Source organism: Cydia pomonella, chromosome 10 (genome assembly GCF_033807575.1).
Source record: "Cydia pomonella isolate Wapato2018A chromosome 10, ilCydPomo1, whole genome shotgun sequence".
Taxonomy (NCBI): domain Eukaryota; kingdom Metazoa; phylum Arthropoda; class Insecta; order Lepidoptera; family Tortricidae; genus Cydia; species Cydia pomonella.
In genome coordinates this window covers 6,452,813-6,480,453 of record NC_084712.1, presented here as the reverse complement: position 1 = coordinate 6,480,453, position 27,641 = coordinate 6,452,813, and the positions used below count along the sequence as shown (strand labels likewise).

The 27,641-nt window shown below is 35.6% G+C and overlaps 1 protein-coding gene across 5 annotated transcripts in view; it reads left to right on the top strand.

The window, feature by feature from the left end:
• The window catches only part of LOC133521913 (voltage-dependent T-type calcium channel subunit alpha-1G), a 79,438-nt gene that overhangs the window by 32,392 nt on the left and 19,405 nt on the right, over window positions 1–27,641 (top strand). For 3 of the 5 annotated variants that reach the window (XR_009799955.1, XM_061857036.1, XM_061857032.1), the window contains exons 4-23: window positions 4,730–4,901; window positions 7,333–7,612; window positions 7,695–7,787; window positions 8,629–8,861; window positions 9,949–10,063; window positions 11,391–11,471; window positions 12,907–13,060; window positions 13,194–13,232; window positions 13,649–13,842; window positions 13,964–14,147; window positions 14,222–14,432; window positions 14,551–14,760; window positions 17,242–17,407; window positions 18,087–18,242; window positions 18,319–18,453; window positions 19,140–19,310; window positions 19,567–19,761; window positions 20,131–20,432; window positions 20,975–21,147; window positions 21,915–22,081. Coding sequence is in view for 4 of the 5 variants with exons in the window: in XM_061857036.1 (XP_061713020.1) it covers window positions 4,730–4,901; window positions 7,333–7,612; window positions 7,695–7,787; window positions 8,629–8,861; window positions 9,949–10,063; window positions 11,391–11,471; window positions 12,907–13,060; window positions 13,194–13,232; window positions 13,649–13,842; window positions 13,964–14,147; window positions 14,222–14,432; window positions 14,551–14,760; window positions 17,242–17,407; window positions 18,087–18,242; window positions 18,319–18,453; window positions 19,140–19,310; window positions 19,567–19,761; window positions 20,131–20,432; window positions 20,975–21,147; window positions 21,915–22,081 (3,431 nt within the window). In the remaining variant the exon portion in view is untranslated. The remainder of the gene's footprint in view (window positions 1–4,729; window positions 4,902–7,332; window positions 7,613–7,694; window positions 7,788–8,628; window positions 8,862–9,948; window positions 10,064–11,390; window positions 11,472–12,906; window positions 13,061–13,193; window positions 13,233–13,648; window positions 13,843–13,963; window positions 14,148–14,221; window positions 14,433–14,550; window positions 14,761–17,241; window positions 17,408–18,086; window positions 18,243–18,318; window positions 18,454–19,139; window positions 19,311–19,566; window positions 19,762–20,130; window positions 20,433–20,974; window positions 21,148–21,914; window positions 22,082–27,641) is intronic. The other 2 variants (XM_061857035.1, XM_061857033.1) reach the window with 2 other exon arrangements.

The window sequence follows — 27,641 nt, the reverse complement described above, 5'->3', positions numbered from 1 at the left end:
TAAGTATTCAAAATTCAAAAATTTATTCGGCAAGTAGGCCTCAAGGGCTCTTTTACAAGTCAATACAACATTTATAGTAACATCATATAGTGACATGAACAATACATAACAACATTTATAAATACAACAGCCAATACCTGGGTAAACATTACATTATAATAATCTTAAAATGCGTATGTAATGACAAAACATAATACACACAATACAAAGTACATTCTTACCTACACCACATATCTACATACCAGCCCCACATATCCATATACGCACACTAATAAACTATAGTACAGGCGTGTGCCTGTGTACAAATACACATAAAAATATAAATATAGAGCTATACCTAAGAAAGGTACATTATGCTAGTAGTGACCGACCCCAATCTCTCCCGGGACCAGTCTGAAAATCAGCGCGGAGCCCTGTGGCACTGCACATGCTGAGATTGGGACCCTTTGCTACATCTTAGATTTAAGTCATAATTATTATGTTCAGTTGATAAGTTTAAGTTATTTCGTATTTTTTTAGCGTTCGAAATACCCATATTTTCACGGAAATTGTAAATTTTGTTTGTGTGGCAATTAAGTTTTTTTTTTTTTATTACTCTACAGGTAGAATATTAAAAGTCAAGCTGCTTTACCTCCCCCTTGCTGGGCACGATATCAAGAAGAGGAAGGGTTGTGTGTTAGTAAAAAATAGTATGTTCATGGGTAGTTTATCTAAAAGCAGTTTAACTCCTAATAACCGGTTTTCTACTATATTTAATTTGAATTTAAAGTCTTTTGATATCCAGATATTAGAAAGTTAATTGTACATTCAGCATCAAATGTAGAGTATCAGATTACGCGTCAAAAGTATCATAAGTATACTTTCATCATAAGTATCTATACCTGCTGTCTATTAGAGATATATCGTTACTTCTAAACGCGCACTGTAGAGATATATTATCCCTATTTGAAAAAGTATTAGGGCCACCCCACGCTAGCGTCTCCCGAACGTCGGCATCTAGTCAACTCTAAGGGAGCTGCTCGACGCAACGTCAACGCAACTGCGCAGCGACACCATTTTCCATACTAGACGCCGACGCTCAAAAGATGCTAGTGTGGGGTGGCAGACTGATGAGGTTGACAGATGATCGTGACAGTCAAGCTATTTTTATTTCTAAAAAATTATTTCATCATTTACACGTAAGAATAGGACCAAATTAACACTTATAATAACAAAGTCTTCAGTTTAAGTCTAGTCAAATTTTTACGATAATAAGACGATTCTTTGTTCTGTCAAAATCAGTGCAGAGTTAGCTAAAATGGGTTCTACTAAGCCAAGAAAGCCTTATACCTAATATTCAAACAGGGAAATTTGTAAAGATAAAGCTTACTTCGGCGTCAAGCAAAGTTCTCTCAGTTCAGGCATTGCTTAACTGATACTAATAATTTTAATTGCAACGAGAACTGAACTGTAAAGTGGGGAAGTAAATTTCCCGTCATCTCCGTGGTGCTCTCATCGATTACCGGGGAATTAATTGAGAGCCCGCTCGCGCGAAACTGTTGCTCAGCGGTAAATATGTTCAGCTATCAGGTATTACAGCGGACGTTTATCATTTAACTAGGCAAAATTTATAATGCTAAAAGTTATTTTTTATAATTTAAACTGGCACAACTGATCAGTAAAGATGTTTTGTGTTCTGTTAAAATTCGATTCATGGGAAAATGTTTTTTAGTTACTGAGTAGCATTAATACAGCTCCTTTATTTAAACTGGCAAGTCGGATTATATTTTATAAAGCTATTACAATTAACCAATCCTGTAACATTGCTTTTTATTGTTTAATTAGGAGCAGTCAGAGTAATGCGAAACATGTCACGGCGAATGGTTTTTTCGTGTCATTTCGTAAATAGTATACGATTTTAAAGTTAATAAAATTAGCTACAAAATCAATCAGGAATCATCACATCAGATTTCATCCCTGACTAGATTTTAATTTGTTCATTTGAGTTTCTAATATATACGCTTACTTATCACTATATAGAATATAATATACTCTTATTATGTGTAGTTCACTTAGATCGAGCATTATATCATTTGAATGTCAACAACACTAAGTGCCGACATCGAGCGATCCTAAATAAATACCATGCCAGCCACGGCCGTTGTTTGAACCATTAAATTAACTTGAACTCGGGCGCTTACAGAACTAGAACGCAAGCTACGGAGTTTGTGTACTCGTGTCAGGGCGCGTTTAGAGAACTTGTTCAAACCTAAATAAAACAACTTACAACAACTTCACTCATACTTAGTCGAAATTCGCGCATTCCGTCTCTAATCATAGCAGTCAAACGACAAAAGCATTCGGTTCTTACCTACTATGAAGCAACACTACGATATCACTAAATTTATACTTAATAGATTGCTTTCAATTTTTTTTTCTTCTTGTACATATTTTTCTTTACGTTTTTTACGTAAAATAACTACGTGTTAAATATTGAATTAAAATCTGGCATCGCCTTCAACGTAATCAAATTTGCATTAAGTATAAAAAAGTCGAATAATTTTTTGGCTTCGTAAAATAATATGAGGTCAGCTAGTTATTACCGAAATGAGAAAACACATGCTGCGTCTACCCCAGACAAATGAGATCTGGTCAACATAATGATGATGAGATACGAACCATCTTGCTATATAAATTGACTTTCATGAAAGTTTGACATTGTTTACAAACGGGTCCAATTTAGCACAAAATTGTTGTTTATACCTTGATGTTTACAAAACAAATTTACAATTGGAGAAAGGAAGTTTACCATTCAGTCATATTATTCAAATGAGCGTCATTAACATTATATTCCATGGTAATTCAAGCCAATGACTCATTAACGTTTAAACAAGTCTCGCTAAGTCGGGCTCTGGGCTCTAATACTCACAAATCCTTCAAATAAATCGGGACAATGCAACTTACACAGTTACCATTTAAAGCAAAATTATAAGGACCACTCCACTCCCACCTTTCCACTACCTAAAGGTTGTCTGAAAGAGATCGCTCTGTAGCGATAAGGCCGCCTGTTGTTTACCTCTATCTTCATGTATTATATGTGTTTCCATGTACTTTTTTTCAGAGGTTGTGCAATAAAGAGGATTTGTATTGTATTGTATAAGGCATTGAAAGTTTTATATATTACGTTGCTCTCCTAAGTGAAAATCCAGCGCGCGGTTAGACACACATGGGCACTAATTTGCTTCCCACAATTTATTGCTTTCACGCGAACCAATTTTTCCCCAGCCAAATGAGAAATTTGATTTATATGACCACTGATTACAATGTGTAAGCTGCAGTCCCATTTGCGTGGCATCCGAAATGCGTGTATTAGTAAACATGGCTTCAGCATTAGCCAGGGCAGGCATGCATCTGACATTTATCATACTTTAAGTGCGCAGTGGAATTTACTCTCGGAATTTGCGTATTTACATTGATGCTAGTTGGATTACTATGAGTCACACGTAAAATAAGGTGCAATACTATTACCCCCTTATTCATAAACGTGTACTAAAGTTACGATCCCGCTAATAATCGTTTGTCCCTTTCCGACGTATAGGTATGATGGAAAGGGACAAACGTTTATTAGCGGCATCGTAACTTTAGTACACGTTGAGTCAAAAATCAGAATGAAAACTACAAGACGACACTTGTATCACAATTGATACAAGTGTGCTAAGTTAGTCATTACACACGAGGCGATATTGTGCGCACGAGCTGCAAGGGAGCGCGCACTAAGAAATCCGATGTGTCGATGATTACGCGCCGATGTGTCTAATGACCATAGCACGCGCGTTTCATACGAAGTTTTTCAACAGACTTACGAGGAAAAAAAGAAACTTTCATATTAATCAAAATTTAATTGTTAAATCGGTTAGTAAAAATCTTGCATCTGTCGTACTGCCTGCCGCCCCTCACTCCGCCGCGGGCGCCGGCAGGCCCCGGCGGCGGGCGGGGCGCCGGCTCCCGCCAGTCCACGTTGTAAAATCTACTCGACCAATTTAATAAGGCTCCGTTTCCATACATATTATTAGCAATCAGTTACCTTCTTAACTCAGTCAGATAATATAATGAAAATGCACGAGTGTTATAATATACTGAAAAAGCACGCGTGTTTAATATCTAGGATTATGAGCCAAAAATCGGTGGAATAAAAACGCCGTTTTGAACAAGTGTGTTGACAAAACCAAAAGTTTTCGTGCAAGAGATTTATACCGGTGTTGTAAAGCGGTTTGTAAACCTTTTTTGTTCCCGCTAAACCGTAATTAATCTGATTTCTTAAGTACAATTTATTCTGTGTCAATGGCGGTAGAAATATCCTTAGCTGTGGACGGAACGGGGGCTTTGAGGAGGCTAATCTTCATTAAGAGTGACTAACTTATCAAACGAACTTTGCAGACCCAAGATTCACTTAAGACTTTAAAAACACTTCCTTGCCTACTTTAAAGGGATCTTAACCTGCTTTTAGCCTGTCTTTACATTCTTAAGAAAATCGTAGATTTTTGTGAAGGATTTTTTTGTAAGTTTTGGTACGATGATCGTAAAATGTTTTCTTTTTTTTTCTTTCTTTTTCTTGAACACTAATATCAAAGCGAGATAATTATGAAGGACAGCCAAATTTTAATTAAAATTGATTTTACACATTTTTATTATTAATATCATTTACAGTCGTTACTTTATAAAACTATTTATTATTATGTTTGTTTCACAGGTATGCGAATACTAGTGATGTTACTGCTGGACACGCTGCCCATGCTCGGCAACGTCCTGCTGCTATGCTTCTTCGTCTTCTTCATATTTGGCATAGTGGGGGTCCAGCTGTGGGAGGGGATCCTCAGACAGCGATGCGAGATGGTGCTACCACCGGGCACCTTGCGACCCAAGTATGTTCAACCACCGTTCATTTTTATTGGGAGTCGAATAGATACTTTTGAATTTCGTATTCAAATTATTCATATGCAAATTATATGTAGAATAAATAACTAATTTATGATTATTATGATAGCTTAGCTTTGCGCTTAATTTCACTACAGTGTGATTAGCTGCTGTATTTATATTCAAAAGTATCTAGACCAATACCAAAAGCTAAAAGAAGACTTTATTTTATCGTGTTGTCCTCTTTTATCATAAGCTCATATCATGGCGTTTATTTGCTGGAACAAGCCAACGCTATCTACAAAGTTGGTTAGAATATTGTGGATGAAAAATCAATTGAAATGTTTGCGTTCTGTTACATTTTGGTCTCTAGGTTCGTAGCGGCACGTCCCACGCTAGCGTTGACAGCATGCAATATTTAACGCTTCACTCGCGGGCACATCCATGGCTGCTCATAATCATTTGGCATTATATTTTATCAATGCATACTCTAGCAAATGCAATGTCGTCGGTACACCTATATTCACTGTTTACCAACGCGCATGTTTAACTTACAGAATGGCTTTCTTAACAAGCTAACTACACACTTAAATATTGCATCCCGTCAATTCACATAATTAACAAATATAATGACTGACAATACACGCATGACGAATCATTCAAGAATGTAGCAATGGATTGACCACAGACACTAGTTAACGTAGCATACATCAACATACCCTGTTGTAGTAGTTTCGACTCGCAGAATTTGCTACATCGTAACAGATTGACATTATAGTGACAGATGTAACCAGTAGGATTTATAGACACTAACCAACCCTAACATTACATTGTTTCTGAAAACCAATAGTTGGACATTATTGACTATCAATCAACATCAAAAACGTGAATGTCTGTTAGAAATATGTGACAAATAACTCATTATTATGTGATGTACCTTCTAATTTTGTTGTGCCTTAAAATAGTATTGCTTATATAATATGCCACAATTTCAACAAGGCATTCACATTTTTAGACATCCAACTGTTGCAAGTAAGGTCTATAGGTACATGACACACGTCACTGCTACCTGAAATTTATGTTCCAGAGACCTGTCCGAATGGTACAGAGTGCGCGTCAGAGTCAACTCGTAAGAATTAGCGATCAAAATTAATGTGTTTCTATTAAGAACATTGAAATCTGTTGTTTCGTGTATCTTCACACATCTGCCGTCCAGATGTGCTATTGTTAAATTGCTTCCCTTTCCCAAACTGGCATTTCTACGGTAACCTTCTAGAACATATTAACGGTAACTAACATTTCAAATTAATCTTCCATTAATTAATCCTGGTCTTTAGAAATGCCAGTTTGTCCCTAACAACAAGCAATATGCTATCTCTGTTAACTGTAGGTACCTTTCAGATTATATTGGAAATATCCACATACTTCTACGAGTATTTCAAACACAACATAGAATGAAAACCTATTGACTGTTGCTGCACAATGATTAAATACTCGATTAAAATTTCAAATCACTTAATCTTTCAGTAACACACATATAAAAATTATCAATGTAATCATCCACCTAACATTTTACTTTACACAATATCGCTTCAAATTACTCGCCTTTCCGTTCAAAGTCTGTCCAGTTGCCTTAAGACGAGTATATAACGCCCCAGTTTAAAGGGCTTTGTAAAATTCTTACGGCGATGATCGAGAGGGGCGGGAAGGGCTTAACGACGGTCCGTGGAATGATGTGGGTTACGACTTACGGCAACGTAACGTGTTCCGGCGGGTAACGACGCCCGTTAAACGGTAACGACTCTGCCACTGCCGTTTAACCGAACGATTCACTAATACTGATACTTTATGCTGTTACGACTTCTTCTGAGCTTCCGTTTAATATTTTAATGTTTTGTTTTGAACAGTATTTTATTGGTGGGTGTGTATAAACTTACACAAATTATTCTAAATTACAAATATGTATTAATTGGATTTTTAGGTGAACACTAACTTGTGTCTCTTCTTAGGATATGTATTCAATACACCACTTAATTAATCAACTTCTCAAGTAGGATCATATTTATCACGTATCTTATGAGATATGTTTTTTAGATAACTTACCACTTAACTCTTGTCATTTATATCGTTTAGTAAAGGACCTTCGTTATATTTCTAATGTATAGTGAACACAGCATGCACATTGCATGAATGTTGTCTTCACAGTTAAAGCCAATGAATGCCTTTATTGCATGTCTTATTAACAATAAGATCGCTTAATTTGCTAATATCATAATGCTACCCAGATATTGAAACTACCATGGTCATAAAGCTTACCATCATTAACATTTCATATATCCGTATTAAAATAAATGTCAATAACAAAATTCCCGATAAAGAAAACGAATTACAAGTAAACGATTGCTCAACTTCAGTTTCAAACATCTTTCTCTTACGCAGCATATCGTTTTACTACGAGTTTTCAAAAGAGTTGGACTACATATGTACGACGCCAGAAGACAGTGGTATGCACCTGTGTGGGGACTTCCCGCCCTACCGCTACGGTCCGCTCGTCTGCAACGAGACCGCCAAACCGTACCCGTCCCGCAATGAACCGACAAACGTGTCTTGTGTAAATTGGAACCAGTACTACACTAACTGCACTCAAAGGGGATCCAACCCGTTCCAAGGCACGATCTCCTTTGACAACATCGGTCTCGCTTGGGTTGCTATATTTTTGGTAAGTTCTCTAATGTTTTACAAAATTTATGTCTCTATTTGCAAATTTAGTACGCGTTAGTCATAAACATTTTCATTTTTAGGTCATATCATTGGAGGGATGGACGGATATAATGTATTACGTGCAAGATGCTCACAGTTTTTGGGACTGGATCTATTTTGTTCTTTTGATTGTGGTAAGTTATGTTTGCCCGATTTAGTATGCGAGTAAATTAATGTAGATAATTATAGAAAATAAAAATGAATTTTTCATCTATTGCCATTTGAAGCCTGCGAAATTTTAAAATATTGCATTGCTTCTTTATAACTTCGTTAGCGTTTCATTTGTAACTTATAATTTAAATTGTATATGACATAAATAAATAAATTAATTTCTTAATAGATTTGTGTACCTAGTAATTATTTATCTCACAATGTGACATTCTAAAATACATTCAAATTAAAACTATTCAATAAAAATAAAACTACTTAAACTAAACCAAAATTAAATAAAAATAAAAGATGTACTAATAAAAAATAATTTATAAAAACAATACCCCTTCTAAAGCCTTCGCCTGTGGCATAGATCCCATAACGCTGACCGCGCTACCTGTCTGTATTGCCAGCGATATATGCTGGGAGAGGTAAGCGCCAACCTAGATGATTAAATAGTTAAAAATACATTTCTTGAAATTTTTCATGGCACTTAGATTGTAAATATAACGTTCCACGGACACATATACATTATTATACACAATACATAGATTATTATACAATAATATACGTATAAATAATACAAATGCTCAATCGCAATTAGTTTTGATTTTGAATTTACTAACCTACTAATAATTGGTAAGTACGTAAAACGTCCTGCAGCGGTATCATGGTCGCATTTTTATTACCTGTCATGTCATGCGTCACTTTCGCACTTACCTGCTTGTTAGAACGTGACAGGCATGGTGAATAAAATAGTGACTTTAAAATTGCAGAACATTTGTATTTAGAAATATATATTCGAACTGTAAGAAATATTTTTAGATCGGATCGTTCTTCATGATCAACCTCTGCCTCGTCGTCATCGCGACCCAGTTCAGCGAGACCAAAAAACGCGAGATGGAGCGCATGCGAGCTGAACGCGCTCGTTTCACGTCCTCCTCGACTCTGGCTTCGTCGACCAACAACAGCGAACCGGCCACGTGCTATGCCGAGATTGTCAAGTATGTGGCGCATCTGTGGAGGAGGTTTAAACGGAGGATGGCAAAGAAAATCAGGTAAGATTGCTAACACTGCTGCCTAGTCGGTAATGACCCTGCCTACGAAGCAGGCGTTCCCGGGTTCAAATCCTGGTACGGGTATTTATATGTGTTTATCTACACACATATCATTAACCATGATGCCTTCAAAATCCATAAATAATGGCCAACATTACGGTAAACTGTTTTGTTTTAACAAATTTCTTATCTGTGATGTTGTTGTAATTGCTTCATAACTACATCAAAATCGATTTCGTTATGATTTCAAATTTGGAACATCTCTAAAAAAAAGCAATTCCATTTAACCTCTATTCTAATATCAGTCGAGATGCCTTTTTGTTAATAAAATTTTGACATATCTCGCATGTTAGTTTGTATCGAATGATACGGAAATAGACTCTAGTTTGTCTCTGTTTAAAAAAAAAACTACGAATGCGTGACATGCGTGAAAAAAGTTTTCATTTGCCGCCATTTGACGTACAGTTTATCTTTTAATTAGTTTTAAGTATAAAATGAATATGTTTTGTTGTTTTTAAAGTAACTATAGCAAAAGTTTCGTGTTAAATGAGCGATAAAAATATTTCGGTGATACCACCACATATCCGCGAGTTCCGTCAAGAGAGCAACGATGCCCTGTAATTTGGGTTAGTGAATATATCATAGAAAGTTTATAATAAGTATCTGTGTAGATAAAATAGTGTATGTACTGTACTTAATTAGGCATTAAAACACTCGTGTGATCCTATTAAGAAACTCACTTCGATCGTTTCTTAAACCCACACCCGTGTATTTTAATGCCTTTTATTATGTAGCAGTCACATAAACTATACTAGTTTATGTGAATGCTATCACAAATATTTGTTCCTGAGTTATGGATGTTTTCTATGTACTTGTATTACATGTATCTTCGTCTAATACTCACAACACATGCGTTATTGAGGTTACTGTGGGGTGATGTAGATTTGTGTAAGATTTTCTTATAATATTTTTTAATTGTTATAAAAACGGAAAGATTTTTACCTTTGTATCAATAAAAGAAGTTCTCTAAAAGGTACTTAATTTGCCTATTCATGTGTACATATACAAGGTAACTGTCGATTTTTAGGCTGTACCGATACCAGCGGGCTCAAGTACAATGGCGCACAAGCAGAGAAACACTTCAACTGCCAGCAAACAAGCCCAAGCAACACCATCCCTGCTGCCCGCGGGTACATCCTCAGGTACAAATATATTACTTCCAATAAGCCCTTCTAGCATCTTTAGACCTGTAACTACTTGTAATAAATGGAATAATGCACTGTCTTTATGCAGGTTAATTTGTAAAATATCTAATAAATCAAAAGCACTACATCATTTGGCACCACTTCCGAAATACCCTACCTACAGAGTCCGGTGTGCAATGATATAAAAAAAAAAACATAAAAATTGTCATATTCATCCATTGCCATTTAAGATGTTCTTCAACATTATACTAACAGTAATTGTAAAGTTATAAAAATCAAGAATTAGTAGGCACAAAATTGCCTGGATTAAAGTACTTCAAATTTCTTCAAGTCCATCATAAAAAATAATTCACTGAGTAAAATATTTTCCCCGAAACAATTACATTAGGATCAACATAATATTTTCACAAGCCATTACTTAATTCAACATTAGGCTTGCTTTAAGACGACATCCTACTTTGTCCCCCACGACTTTGCTTGGGGCTGATTTAGATTGAGCAAGTTACTAGTGCTAGTACTGATGCAAGGTTACTTGCTGTCTAAGTTTTTATTTTTAAATCAGCCGTTAACCCTTTGAACGCCAAGAGCCACTAAAGTGGCCGGGCGCTGTCGTGCCTACCACGCCAACGACCACTAAAGGGACCACTAGTTGAGATGTTGGCGTGTATGCCACATTTTGATGCGAGAGAGAAAGCGTTCAAAAGGTTAATAAGTAGTGCCTCAAGTCTCAAAAACCTCAGGTGCTGGATCAAGACGAGTACCAGATCGCAATTTCGAGCTGCAGCGTCAAAATTAAAAATAGCCCTGATGATAGCCAACCTCCGGAGAGAGCACCATAAGAAGATACTCATTAGTATTTTTTTGTGTCTATGTCTAGTCAAAAGCATCATAGGAAATACAGAAATGTTAACCAAAATATAAATGGGTGAGACTAGAACTCATGGATGAGGTCAAAATATAAATTTTAATTTTATTTCAGGCATTGACATTATCTTCAAGTTTTTACTCATTGCATTTATTATATTATATTAGGGAAATAGCAACTTTTAGGGCCTTAATTTAATTAATTATACATTTTTAGCACGAGAAAATGATGTACTCTCACCAAGAAATGAAAATTAAATGAAATGGAAATGAGTGAAGTTGTTGATACCTTTATATTTATAACATATTAATCTTTTTTCATAATTTTAACACTAAAATATTACCTTATCTTATCTTATCTTATCAAGGTGGCGGCAGGAGTCACTTGCGCCATAGTTCCTATTTAGCTACTTGTACGAGTATTTGTGTCAATCTGAACCATCTCCAATATAATTCTCAGAGCGGGAAGGAGGAGGGTGAGGAGCCGCTGGGGCGGCCGAGCCTGTTGCGCGTGCCGTCGCTCTCCGCCGCCGACCTCGAGGTAACGTGATAATGCTTCAGATTATTATTCTACGAGCCACCTTAAGTAGGCGCATGTATGTATAGTCTCATTTTATTGGGCTAAAGGGATAGATACATTGACATTCTTCAACCAGACACATTTCTAACAGAAACGTCACTTTTGCCACTGACAGAGATCATATCCATAAAGTTATAGTAAAATTACTATTTTTAGTAGAAATAAGGTTACTTATATTTGTGATAACACTATATAACACACATGACTTTTCAGCGAACAGCGACACGGGAATTTTCAGACAGTTATCAAATGTATAAGAGGCTAGTTGCTATTACTACTTAGAAGTGCTACACCCGTTACGACTATCTCAATTCATATATTATATGTAAAGTTTCCTCAGTACGAGTATGTCTATGTTTCATTCAGTAAAGCTATGTGCCAAACTAAAAATGCCAATTTTGTGTGCTGTTCATTCTAGAGGCGCTTATATTACAGAGTCTATTCACGTTACACCAATTACAGTGCACTCAAATTTCCAAAGCGCTCCTCTCTACAGTGTAGATACGACAGCGCACCTGTTCTCATAATCTACGTTAGATCAATCTGAAAGTTGATGCTGGAGATTTACATATACCAATTTTTCAAAGTATCTTTAAACTGTTTGTGTTTCTCCTTATGAAAATAATACAGTCAGATATTAATATCCTTCAAAAGGATCGATTACAAAAAGATTTTATAGCGAGCTGCAATTTATTCAAAAGTAGAAATTCAATTTGACGTCTGTACATAAAGATTTTTGAAATCGCAAGTTTTTTATTGATGTTGATTATATTGCTGTAATAATATATATCTTTGTATCATAATATTGTGTTATATTTTGTTTACTTAGGATATTAAACAATAGATATTTCGAACAAGATACTAACTTTTTTGTACCAAAGATGATATAATACTTGTTCACTTACTGAGTTTTATTAATACTGATAAAAATTCAAGATACCTGTTGCTTTTATTTACACTAGTCATGGATGTACGGATCGAAGAGATAATGCTCCGGTCGATCGTTTAGGCGAACGTGACGGCTCTGCTGATGCGACAGGGGTGTGTGTGTTTACAATTATGGCTCTTTTATTGGGGTTCCAGAGGCTTCTATTTAACACCCACATATAAATAATTAAGGGAGCGTAAAGACAGAATTACAGCTTCGGTGAAATAAAAATGTGGCTCACCTGTCTAACGCGTTTTAGCTGTGAATCTTTATGGTCACATCAAAAAGCTATCTTGTTTAGATCTACGAAATTAAGTAGCTGAACGACATGTTGGAAACATTTTAAAACGCTTGAGTTTATTATTTAGGGTAGTGACGTGAAAAATTCTATTCTAATATCAAATTGCATCCTCATCCAAAATCGTTTAAGAGTTTAAAGTAAGCAATTTATTCCATTTATTTTCTTAGAACGCGTCAAACCTCTCGCTCCTTTCACCGCCATCACTGGCTCGAAGACGGTCATCAGTGATGTTCAGTGACACAGTTCTGTTACATACACCCAATTCGCCCCACGGTGGGCATCCTCACAACGTCTGCTCTTCGGAGAAAATGACTCAAACAGGTGCTGTATCTAATGAACTTAAATAACCGTATATCACTTTACTTGCCAACTTAAAACTTCGCTTAATTCTTTCTTGGCAATCGATCCATTTAACAAAATTTTCCAAATTTTATAACATTATAAATATTTATAGATTCATTGTGTCAACGTGACTGGCTTAAGAGCCACAGCGGTGAGTCTAGAGACGGTAGATCTAGACGATCTATTAGACAGGCATGAACACTCTGGTCTATACTTGCTTCTTTTATTCTTCATAGAGATCGATAGGACGGTTTAGGTACTCTTTGCGTTAAGAACAAAATTATAATCTGCTTCCCTGTTCTTAACATATTAGTAGTAAAATTCCTTCTTTACTTATCTACTTATATATGTCAACATACTTACATCTGTTTTTAATTTTTGATGTACAGTCTAAAGCATCGGTTATAAATAAATATATATAATAATATGTTTTAAAGAAAAAAATCAATGGATACACAGTTAATAAATCATAATTTTTGGAAGAATCACCGATGTTTTTGATATATTAGAAAATGTAAGTCACGAAACTTATGAACGCACTGTAGTAACATTAATTTGGGGGTGTAGAGTTCGACCTGCCGACAGGCGAAACTGCAGAGGAGAGAGCGGCAGCCGTTGGAACCATGTCCTGCCAAGAACTCCTGGCACTGTCCGGAGCCTTATCAGCAGCACTGCCTTCCGGACAAGTTACTTTGGACTCCTTTTTTGAAGAATTGACTAAAGGCATTAGCAAAAGGGCAGGTGAAGACAAAGATTGTAAGGTAAAGTGCAAATTTTGATTACACCATGACCACCATAGAAACTATCCTTAATGCTGTGTCTCACACGGCGTTGAAATAAGATTTACAAATCAACCTTAAACGTCTGCTTTGTCTCTTACAGTGTCATGAAATAGAAGACTTTTCATGTTGTGCGGAACTACTGGCCGCCGAGGCAGCCGCAAAAGAAGCGCGAAAGGGACGATTTACTAGTGCTTGCTCGATATTTTGGCGAAAAATAGCAAAGTTTTTTTCTTTTTTAAGAAAACATATAAAAGATGTAGTCAATCATAAATATTTTCAGCAAGGTAGATATATCACCAACTAGTTAAACATATAGAAAAAATATAGATTGTTTACTGATTAGGTATTTGTATTTCAGGTATACTATTAGCTATACTCATTAACACTTTATCGATGGGAATCGAGTACCATAACCAACCCGAGGAATTGACAGTAATAGTAGAAATAAGCAACGTCGTATTCTCTGCGATTTTCGCTGTTGAAATGATTCTTAAAATAATAGCAGAGGGTCCCTTCAAATATATTTCTAATGGATTTAATGTTTTTGACGGAGTCATTGTAATCTTAAGGTAAGTTTTTTTATCGTTTATAGTACAGGGTTCAGCTGATGGAACTTTACAGAAGGATTTTTTTTATTTGTTAACTGTAATCTTTAAAAATAATCCTTAATATGAATTTGTTAAACAGTGCATTTGAATTAGCGCAAAGCTACGGCAACGAAAAGGAACTGGCCGGCAACTCCGGTCTCTCCGTGTTGCGCACATTCAGGCTCCTGCGCATCCTAAAGTTGGTCCGCTTTATGCCCAACTTGCGCAGGCAGTTGTTCGTCATGCTTCGTACCATGGACAATGTCGCCGTCTTCTTCTCACTTTTAGTTCTATTCATCTTTATATTCAGGTAAATAATTAATACATTTACTATAATCATAAGGTAATTTATTAAGTGATATATGGATTATAAACGTTGTTGGGGTGTATTAAAATAAAATAATTATTAAACACTTAAATAATTTGATACTAAATAGCATGTCATAAATAAAGTTCAAACCAGAATTGACCAACTTTTAATTTTACATGAAGGATAAAACAAAAATGTCGGAACTGCTTTAAGTTTTGTAGATTTCTTACAATTTTCCTCAACTTTATGTTCATTTCAAATATCTTCTTTGTCTACCAACAACTAAACTAAACGATTTTGTTACGTTCTATTACTTAACTGACACAAAATTTTATTACAGTAAAAAGAGAGATATGTAGTATGTACTACTAAGTAGGGAAATTTTAACTTAGTACTTATCATTGGTAAACTTCGATCCCTACCTTCCTTCTCTTTTTCTTCTTTAACCTTCCCATTTATCACGTAGGTACCTAACTAAGTAGTTTATTATCACAACCCCCACAAGCTCTGATTGATTGCTCAATCAGTTGTTAATTTTTCCGTAGCCCACGGCGGATAAAGCTGACTCTCAGTAATAAATACGAAATTCTGAATGTTTCTAAACTGTCACATCCGCATCCCTTCCCCTGTGCACTGCCTAACTGTGAGTGATTTCTCCTTTTCTTTCAATCTTATCCTATAAATGTGACTCATTTCTGTCAGTGACTACCCACTACACACTACCACTGTCCACACTCTTAACATCTTTATCTCTTCTATTATTACAAAATTCATTGATCATAGTATGTGTCTATCACGCTTTTGTGCTTTGCGTCCATTTCAGTTTTTAACACCTGCACATCATAATTTACCTATAATTTTTGACCATCTTATTTTCTTATTAATTATTTCATCTCAATTTCTCTTCTCCTTATATTTGAAAGGCCTAAAGTAATCGTGTTATTTAATTGATATTGCGTGGTAACGTCCAGCATCCTCGGTATGAACCTCTTCGGGTGCAAATTCTGCGAGAAAGACAATGAGGGCGATGAGGAGTGCGACAGAAAAAACTTTGATACGCTCTTGTGGGCCTTTGTCACAGTGTTTCAGGTATTCAATATTTTCAATTAAAGTCCTAACAGATAACCCAAAAACAGACTGAACATTACTAAACGCTTTTACGGGTCCGTCAGCAGTCAGCACTCACGATAGTACTAATAACAACATTTTTGGTGACCGCTATATAACTAACCACGCGAGTACACAAGCGACTGTTCACTCTGCTGCAAGACACTCTTCAAATTTACTACATAACAAAACGAAACTCAATTGGAACGACGGCTTGCAGCACTGTGCTTGTCAACAGACGTTCAATCGCGTATGCTACCCTAGAACCCGCGTAGTGACAACTCTAGAACCATCCGTATCCGATTGATCCAATCATTAGTCGATCACCTTGTTGTGTCGTTCAGTACTCCCATCAGACGCCGTCAGGAGCACATACGTTAGTCAGTGAGCTTGGTTGAATGTAGGGTAGCTTGAGGTGTATCGGAGCCGAGTCGCGGGTTACCTTGTTCGTCAGATTCTCTACTCCCACTACCACAGCTGCACTCAGTTTATACAGTATATCTCACTTTGCATGCTGCTTCTAATATACTATCTTGTGCATTATTATTATTTTCGAAATTTGTGGGCAATTTTGGTCAAATATTCTCAAGCAGAAGTTTTATTATAAATGGCCAAAAATTTCCACTAATTCTGCTCTCAGATTGGCGTCTTTATTTTTCTTCAGTAACATAATCTAATTACTCTGACCCTTTTCTTCAACATTTTAACTTTCAACTTATAAACGCTTAAAAGTTTGGCCCACTCACTTTATTTTCCTATTATCTTTTTCCTTATGCATAACTGAAAAATAAACTTGAATTCTTTATTGCATTAAACATGAATGATATTTAATTGAGTATTTGAATAAGAGTTAAGAATGGTTTTAAATCTTTATGCACCATTTATTTCGCCTTTTTCTATCTATTCATTAATTTATATATTGCATTTGTTTATTTTCTTATAATAAGGACATGAGGCAGTTTATTATAAAAAAGGAATGATAAACTAAGATTAGTCATGATTTTATGGAAATTGGGATCTTAATGCACTTTATAACAAAATTTAATAAATACTATAACCTTAAGATTTATCTAACACGTCCGCTGGTGTGACGTTCCAACGGCGATAACACTGCTTTGCATCGTACTTAGTTGTAAACTTTAGCTTATACCTAAAGCGTAATGTCTGGTGTTTGTCTGGTTAACTTCAGAGCTATTCCCAGACTAAGGCCAGAACGCCTACAAAGTAACCATCGTGCTGTAGTTCACATTTATTTAACACTAGTATAGCAGTGTTACCGTCGCACTGCACAGAATGTCGTCTGGATGGTTCGGTCGCGGCGATGCGCATAGCATTTTGTTTTTCTTTCATTTTTTCATCCGCTCCGCGACGCAGTATTCTGGGCATGTATCTATTCGGTGGTAAGTTTTGCAAGTTCGTCGAAGACAACGGCTCCGAGCGCGACTGCACTTGCCCCGAGATCATCTCGCATCACCCCAAGTGTGAGTGCGACAGAAAGCATTTTAATAATATCCTGTGGGCAACCGTCACCGTTTTCCAGGTAAGACTCGTGAGACTGATGTGCACAAGGTAATTTTAGACGGTTTATTTGCGATCCCAAACGAGTGTTTAGTAGAGGATATATAGACACCGCGATTTTCTCGTATTTACCAACAGTAAAAGTATCGAGAAGAAACTAATTCATCTTATTTGACAGATTTGGCAATGTTGTGAAAAAAGATGAACGATGATTATCCTTGTCTGGATTTTTATCTCCATAATATTTGACTTGGCATGACCGAGAAATTCGCCGTAGACAATTATGTCAGTTGATGTACTATAATTTAGAGTAGTGGTATGGCATTTTATGGAGCGCTCTGTAGTTAATGCATCTTGCTTGTAGCTAGCTCTAGGAATGCTGGACCCTCTGCTTGTGTATTCAGGTCGCCGTCCGTGTTCCCTGTCATTACCCTGTATATTTGCATACACTAACACAACTGTCAACATAACACTAACAGTTATTAACACCCTGATTTAACAAGTTTTTTTGTTTATTTTGATTAATATTCAAAGTAACTTTTACATCCAAAACACCGAAAGGCACGACTTAAACACTTTAATGACAGCACACCTTGCTTATTTTGATTTATTAAAGAGATTTATGAAATTTGAAGATATTCGGTGTGGTAGAGAGACTCGAGCGAATGACTTAAATTCTCAAAGATCATATAATATTTCAGGTTTTGACGCAAGAAGATTGGAATGTTGTACTGTTTAATGGTATGGAAAAGACGAGTCATTGGGCTGCATTATATTTTGTTGCCCTAATGACTTTTGGAAACTATGTGCTATTTAACTTACTGGTGGCTATTCTAGTAGAAGGATTTAGTTCTGAGGTAGGTCTCATCTACGGATTTCCACTTCCTTTTCTAAAGTCTGTGAAATTTTACGTGAGCGATGCGATTCTTCTAGCGGAACGAAAGGAGGGAGCGAGAGCAGCGCGAGCTGGCAAAATCTAAATTGTCTAGCGAGTGTTTCTCTGACAACAACGAAAATCAATATGACGAGTCGAACTCGGGATCACATTCCAGTGACAGTTTCTCTCAGGTGAACCCTTTGTGTTGGTGTTAGTTGTTCTTGACTGCGCTTTCTGTCATCCTTCTTGACGTGCCTCAAAAATTTCTAAACCTTCTTCTTGATTAGCCATCTAGAATTAGGTAGGTATTTGTGTGTATCTAAAGAGCAAAGAGTTAAATTAAGGAAGCCTTTTCTGTCGACCATTCATGTGAATACAGACAAAGAGTATTGTGGCTGATGTTTTTTACAAGAAGATTATTATATTGCGAAATTGACACTTTTATACCCATTGTTTCCCACCGTACACATAGGTATACACTTAGGTCAAATTACTTCGACCCGTATATTTTGATTTCTGTTATATTTTTCCCTGACAGTATTGTGGTTGTGGTCGTTAATGGGTATTTTTTTTTTAATAAAAAAGGGCTCTTGGTGAAGGTATCCTGAAGATATTTCACGAATACAATATCTTTTTCTATATTTCCATGCATGCATCACACCAATAACAAGTTCCCTTTTTTAAATTAACAACACATGGACGGAAACATCAATTACAATACTTTGAAGATACATTTGTGATCGCAGAAAAGGCTTATTACCTGCTAAAAACATATATATCTTCGCTCTTAGTAATATGAGTTCGTGTATCGTTGTGATCCCTGAATGTTGCACACCTACGAGAACATGGTTTTAACGGTTTATATGGTTTTGATTAGAACGAAATAAAAAACTATTGGAAATCAGCGGACGACATTCGCAAAGCCAAAGACGATGTAAACGGACACAAGGATAAAATTACTCGATCACGAAGAAAGACGACCAGTTCAGGACATCACCCGACGCTTTGCAAAGACTGCGCACAGTCCAACAAGTGTAATTTACAAAAGGTAAATAATAAGTACAGTAAGCCCCCCAATTTAAGTTCCTACGTCGTCGTCATACCAACTGAATAGAAAAATGGAAACATATTTTAGAGAACTGACTGTACTTTAAACTTAAGAATATAATTTGAACGATGTATAAAAGCCAGATGAAGGTAAGAAACTAACTAAAATTTTACACGTTTATAATCACCTGACATTAGAATACAAACTCATCTTCACACTTCCCTCACCACATACTTAAAAACAACGTTTGTTATAGGAATCCAAAATGCTTGCAAATAACACTGGAGTAGATGTACCGAACCTACCCATGATCACACACACTGCCGCCACACCACAGGATTCACCGTCCACGACCTTGGAACCCGGAGCGTCATTCAGGGACTTCCCTGTGACTCTCAACTTGGAGAAATCATCAATGCTGTCGAGCATGGAATCTATTGATAGGACTTCGGTATGTTTAATAAAATTATCGATAACATTTATAACATTTTGTAAGAAGTGTGAGAAGAATCAGGTATAGTCAGGAATAGCTAGAAGAACTGGAGCTTTTATTCCCGTAACTACCACGTTTGTTGGATTCATAATAAGTCAATGCTTATATTTTCGCTCACGTGTTTGAATGCGGGACATAAATCAGTAAACGAATTCATAGTTTGATATAGAATAAGACCCTACCTGACATAGGTGTCTTCAAGAAGTGCGTATTTGAATTTCTCGAAGATTGGCACTGCTAAAGGTGTTTATGGTGATTAGTTATAATTACATTTAATAAACATCAATATGTTGACCACCAATAATAAAATCAGTATTCATTTTCCAGTGCACCAGCATACCCGGATTACTAAAACCTCCGACACTCTCAGGAATGAACAGCTATACTCTAACCCTGCATTCGGCCGCCTCACAGTTGGGAGCAGAGAAAGCCAGACTACCCCCACTGATGTTATCCCCCCACCCCACGCGACCCCTTTCAGTGTCATCCGGTTCTTCGACCCCCACAACCACGAGGTCGATGCCATCCCCAATGATGCCGGAAAAAAATCTCCAGATTGTGATACCCATCACAAAAGACGATAATTGTATCAATACTAGTGATAAATCTAGTCTTCTAAGCTCTCAAAAGTAAGTAAATGACTTATTTTATTTCTAAATTGAGATCGGGCTATTCTAATCGTATGTAATTTTCCATTTAAAGAACTTTATGAACCTAATTTTGTAAATATATGTCACAAATTTGAAACAATAACACTTTAATGGAAATTTATACCTGAGAATATGTTAAAATTATTCTTAAACAGGTTGAGGTCTAGTGAGTATTTTATAACAATAGGATAACCATAAATAATAAACTACAAATAAACTACAATATTGCTTTTCGAGGTACTAAAATTTAATCTGATTAATAGGTTAGCAAATTTCTATTGAAATCTACACTATAATTTATAACATTGCAATTACTTACCCTTAAATTCATGAGGGCATTTTGGTTCAAATATGTAGGCTTTATTAGAAATGATTTCAAGTACTTTCATGCAACTGGAGACAAATATACTTAAGACTGAATCTTGAGTACCTACAATCTTTCAGCTGTTAAAAAAGAATCACGTCAATACAAGAATCATTATTTCTGAAAGGTATATTTTAATATAAACTTATTCATATAGATCGGTGACTCTCCAAAGTCCACCCTCAAACGGGGAGGACAAATGCCGTGTCCAGCGCGGCTACAGCTGGCGGCTGTCCCGGCCAAGCCTCAGGAAAAAACCCAAGCACCGGACCGGATCTGACTCTGAAGCCATCATACTAAATAACGGACGTGACCATGTCGCATGCAACGGTAAGTTTAGAAAAGTAAACATATAAATGTGGGAAAACAGTCAAACAAACTAAATCGCGTATACCTGTCTTCTTATGAAAAATACAAAACTTCAACCATTAACTATTGGTTTCCACGTCAAGCAGTAATTTACCAGATGAAATAAAGAGCAGTTAATATTTTAATGGCTTCAAACATAAAATCCAAAAGCTACTGAAGCCGGGTTTTTACGATCAGTTTCAGCTGAAAACTATTGTTTGAAACTTGTCGTTGATCCGGTTTTACGGGGCATTAATAACTGGTCTCGCAAAATGATACCATTTTGAGAGATCCGGAGATTTGTAATCGGTCTTTGTCCCTAGATACTTATAAGTTCTGATTTTACATCCCAGATAGTAAAATAACAATTCGATTAGACAATTTACTACCCAATAATCCTACTTTTTTACCAATTCTATTTTAAATAGACAGAATCGGTCGGCTCAATAATTGGGACAGTCAAACTGTCATTTTAGTAAGTAACTGAGAAAAAAAAAGAAGATGTCAATTTATGGGACTCAATCAACGTTCAATAAAAGACAGATTTCGCAATTCATTATGTAATTATATATCCATAACAAAAGGTAAATTCTTCATTATTAATGTAGGGTTGTCTAGAAGAGATCGCTTTTTAGCGATAAGACCGCATGGTGTTTATCCCTGTCTTTAATATGTACTATCTTTGTTTCTTTGTACATTTCGTTTTGGGATTGTGCAAGAAAGAGGATTTATATTGTATTGTATTGTAGGGTCCGGCCTCCGCAAGAATGAGCTCCTCCTCTCTTCTTCCATTATAAAGAATGACACTCAGTCGGAGATGCCCAACAATAGAACCAAGTCGCAGCTGCCAGCTCCTAGGGTGCTACCACAGACAGCAAGGAAAGTGTCTGCTCACACTGCGCCTCTGCTTCCCGATGTAAGTAAAATAGTAGTTTATGTAACTGTTACATAATGAAGGACATTAAAATATGAATGTAGGTTTATGAAACGAGCTGAAAGCGAGTACCAATCTTTTTACAAGCTTTATATGATGTGTTCAGGAACCGCGTGTTAGGACCGCAATTGCGGCATTTGATGACAAACTTAATAAAACTCCATCTTGACTGATACTAAAACTGAGGTCAAATCAAACTTATTTGTTCCTCAGATATGTACAAAATTTGAATATCATTTTTAAATCGATATCGACGTTATTATTTCGAAATAATAACATTTTTACAGATAAGAAATTACCTGTTACTTAACAGTTCATTTTTATATTAGCCGTAATATGCCGTTTTGGACGCTTCATACGGGTTTATGATATGTGTGCAGATTTTTTTTTTCATTTTGATTTTTTAAAGTAAATTCAGTACCGTAAGACGCACTAACCCCGGCCGCATACATACGGAATTTTTACCCGGTTTCCGTACGGAATGACATGTGCAAATGAGACAGTACTATGATTGTGTATAGAGACATCCCGTTCACAAGCCATGTCATTCCGTACGGAAACCGGGTAAAATTTTCGTATGTATGCGGCCGGGTTAAAAGCATAAGTCATAACAAGATTGAATTGACATGAAAAATTTGAAAAAAAAAGAAATTTAGAAGTTGTAAATTTTGAAAGCCATATAATGGATTCGCATGTTCCTATTGCCTGTAAATTTAAATAATTTCTATAAAACTTAAGAGAATGATAAAAACTTAATATTCTTGATTGATCCAACTCTGTACGGTATGTGAGAGCCCATTGTATTTGTTACAAGTACATATTTAAGTAGGTCAAACTCAAACATGACCTAGGTCTTTGTCTATACAGCCTCGCTGCCGCTAAGCAAACTCAATTGACATTACCATTAATGTCTCGTATTACAAGAGCAACACATTTTGTTAATTAAATGTTTTTCACCACACCAACCGTTAAAGGCCCTCTTGATTGTTCAAAAACTAATGAGAAAGTTGCATTTTATCCACATGTGGGGCAAAGTAATCAGATGCAAATTTTGAGTTGATTCCTTATGTTAGTTCAATTCAATTCAATTCAATTCAAATATACTTTATTCATGTAGGCCTAGCAACAAGCACTTATGAATAGTAAGACAGTATTACATATAATTATCTTAATCTAATTATCAGAGCAATTTATTGATGTTGTAAATATTATTCCATATATAATACTAATGAATATAATTCATAGATCAAATTTAATACTAAAACTTTCACAAAATACAGTCATACAAAAAAAAAAATGTATAAAAAATACTAGTCTAGATTGTTTCTAGAATAAATTCTAAATGTCAAACAAATATAATAAAAACAACAAAGGAAATACATGCATTGGAATATCCATTTCATCATCATTATTCAAATATAATAAATAATTAATCATTTCGAATCACAATTAATCCCACGTTGTTTTATCATTCATGTAGTCTTGTGTGGTATAATAAGCTTTAGAAATAAGTTTACGCTTTACATGATTCTTAAATTTATTAATTGGTAACTCAGTAATATGGTTTGGAAGTTTATTATAAAATCTCACACAATTACCCATGAATGATTTTTTAATTTTATGGAGCCGAGTGAAGGGCACGGCGAGCTTATGTTTATTTCTAGTATTAATATTATGAATGTCACAATTTTTCTTAAAATCGGCAATATTTTTATGCACATACAGAATATTCTCATAAATGTATTGACAGTGCACTGTCATGATGTCAATTTCCTTAAATTTATCTCTCAGTGAGTCTCTATGGTTCATTTTATATATTGCTCGAATAGCCCTCTTCTGCAGAACAAAAATGGTATTTATCTCTGAAGCACCACCCCACAGTAAAATACCATATGACATAATGCTATGGAAGTAACTAAAATATACTAATCGAGCTGTTTTGACATCAGTTAACTGACGGATTTTGCTTACTGCAAAAGCTGCAGAACTCAGTCTATTCGAAAGAGTAGCAATATGGGGACCCCACTGGAGTTTAGAATCTAAAGTTATACCAAGAAAAACTGTACTATCAACTAATTCCAATTCCTCATCCTTCACAATGACACTTGTTTGTACATGCCTTACATTACTAGTGACAAACTTAATACATTTAGTCTTATTCTCATTTAACAATAAATTATTAACATTGAACCAATTTACTACTTTTGAAATAGCATCGTTTACATCATTGTAAGCTTGTTGCTGTCGTTTGACTTTGAAAATAAGTGAAGTGTCGTCTGCAAACAATACTATATCATGGTGGGTCTTTACAAGGAATGGCAAGTCATTTATGTAGATAAGGAACAGGAAAGGTCCCAATATTGACCCCTGTGGTACACCCATAGAGACCAATGACCCCGGTGATCGCTGTCCATTCACATCGACCCTTTGTATTCTACCATTTAAGTAGGACTTAAGTAAATCCAGTGCCGCTCCTCTAACTCCATAATAGTGTAGTTTCCTGATTAATGTTTCATGACAAACGCAGTCGAAGGCCTTAGACAAATCACAGAAGATACCTATAGCATCTCGTGACTCCTCCCAGGCATCGAAGATATGCTTAATTAGCTCAACACCAGCATCGGTTGTCGAGCGACCCCGTGTAAAACCAAACTGCTTATTATGCATTAAATTATTGACGTTAAAATGTCGTACTAATTGAGAAAGAATTAATTTTTCAAAAATCTTACTGAACGTTGGTAGCACAGATATCGGTCTAAAGTTAGTGGGGTCAGAGTTGCTACCCGATTTAAATAAAGGAGTTATTTTACTATGTTTCATTAAATCAGGAAACTCGCCGCAATCAACACTGTTGTTAAATATAATTACTAAGTCAGGCGCTATAATTTCTACTAAGGATTTGACAGCATGGACAGAGACTCCCCAGAGGTCATTCGTTTTTTTGACATTAACCGAATTAAACGCCTTTATTACATCGGAGGTACAAACACGTTCAAAATGAAAATCTCCACAACACTCTGGAGCGTTATCTTATAATAGAGTAACAGCAGATGAGGGTGATGAATTTAAATCCTTAGTTGTGAAAACTGGTACGTCAGTGAAAAAAATTTCAAATTCTGTAGCTACTTCTAAATTGGAATCTATAATTTTGTTATCAATATTTAGTTTAAAATCATTCACTCTGTGTTTCGAGCGACCAGTCTCCACATTGATTACTTTCCAGGTTGCTTTAATAATGTTGGTACTATTTTTTATTCTTTGACTTAGATAATTTCGCTTAGCTATATGACAATCTATTTTAAACTTTTTCGAATATTGCTTGACATGTTCTTTAAATTCATCACTCGTGTTAAACCGCCGTTCCTCATACAAGGCATACAGTGCACGTCTTCGTTGATGTAAGTCCGCAGTAGCCCACTCACTAAAAACTGATGCACCACTAACTACGACCGATTTTGAAGTAAATATCGCATTATAATGATCCATAAAAGTGTGAAAGAATGAATTATACATACTATTTGGACCCATATCGGAAGACAAAAAGGGTAGCGCCTGAACTAGACTTTGCTTCATTCTTTCTACGCGGTCCGAGGTTACTGGTACAAAAGTTATTTGTTTTCTCAAAGTATTTTTCCTTAATGTCTCAAATACCATTAATTGACCTAAGTGGTCTGATTCTAAATTACTGATAACTTTTTTAGTAATAGGAACAATATCAGTGAAAATATTATCTATACAGGTTGCACTAGTAGCAGTCACTCTAGTAGGCTCCATAAACATGTGGTTGAGATTACCAGATTTGAATAGATTCAACAATCTACAAGACATTGTTGAATTTTCCAAAATATTTACATTAAAGTCGCCGCATATAAATAATTTCTTACTAGAAGATGATATTTTAAGTAGCACAGAATCCATTACACTTTCAAATATTTCAAAATTACTTAATGGCGGCCTATACACACAGACAACAATAAATTGCTCCAATTCTACTGCACTTAGTTCTATAGTCCGTTCAACAGACATGGATACAATATCCTTACGTTCCTTAAATTTTAACTGATTATTTAATATAATTAACGACCCACCATGTATGGAACTAATTCTGGTGAACGAACTTCCCACCTGATGATTATTAAATTGAGGCATTAATTCATTATTTGTTAACCAATGTTCAGTAATACATAAAATATCAACATAAAAATCGTTCATAAAAAGTTCAATCTGTAAATCTTTTCCTCTAATACATTGAATGTTTTGATGCATCAGGTGGATATACTTTCCATGTTTACAGTATTTTTCATTATATTTATTTAAAACTAAATTGCCAGAGACAGAATCTTTTGTCTTAACAGCTAGTTTAAATCATTGGTTATGACTGGAACCAATTCCAAGCTCATACTGGGCTGCTCAATAGGAGCAGAGTTGTCTGCCAAATTCTTGGCAGAAATGTCAAGTAAATAGGATAGCGATAAAGCTATTTGTCTCTTGTAATAATTTGAAAGGTAACACTTACCTTTAGTCAACTTAAGTTAGCTGGTAGAATTGACTTTAAAATGATGATTTTGAATTATATATTTTTAATAAATATATAGTTAGTATATATAGTTTTTAATTAAGTACGTTCATTTGGATTTGATTTGGTGTGGTGAAAAAAATTTAAATTTTGGAATCTTTCACTTGCTCGGGTATCAATATAAGCACGAGCGATTAAACAAATTTGCCCCCTTGTAAAACAAATAACTATTATTGTCCGAGTGAAACACAAAAATTTCCACCACACGTGCACACCAACGCGAGGAAAATATTAACTAAGAAATACCAAAAAAATCAAACCAAATCAAATGAACATAATAGGAAATTCATCATTCAAAATCATCATTTAAAGTCAAAATTTGCATCTGTTTACTTTGCCCCACATGTGGATAAAATGAAACTTTCTCATTCGTTTTTGAACAATCAAGAGGACCTTTACCAGCTGGTGTGGTGAAAACAACTGCGAGTATTTATGGTCGTAGCCTACAGGACGAGCTTGGGTCAACTTGACTAACTTTAACTATAGATCCCCATACCTGCACAGCTAACATGAGTTGGCATTTACTTTAGCGACAGCGTGAACTCGATTGTGGACTCTTTCGCACCAATACGCGAGCGAGATGAACTGAGATCGAGTTTACGTAGTCGCCAACGTAAGTCAAGTGTCAACTTGGGGTACGGCTGCTCATTAGAATAAAACCGCAAAGTCACATTTCCAGAACAACCCGTAATCAATCAAATGTCGTATTCGTCAGTTATCAATTATTATTACCGTGCAGCGACATCACGTAACTTTTCGTAATGTCGTTTGCAAAGAGACACTGAACGAAAATGGTTTATTTTTTTTTCACAACATTATTAAATTATGCTGATAAAGTTGTATCTGCCTTGAATATAAATTCGTTATTCTTAATACCGCCAGGATTCCGTTAACAACAGTTACAAAAAAACATTTTTCATGTTCTGATATTGACTCATTATTTATCTATGAAGTGGGTTGAAAGTG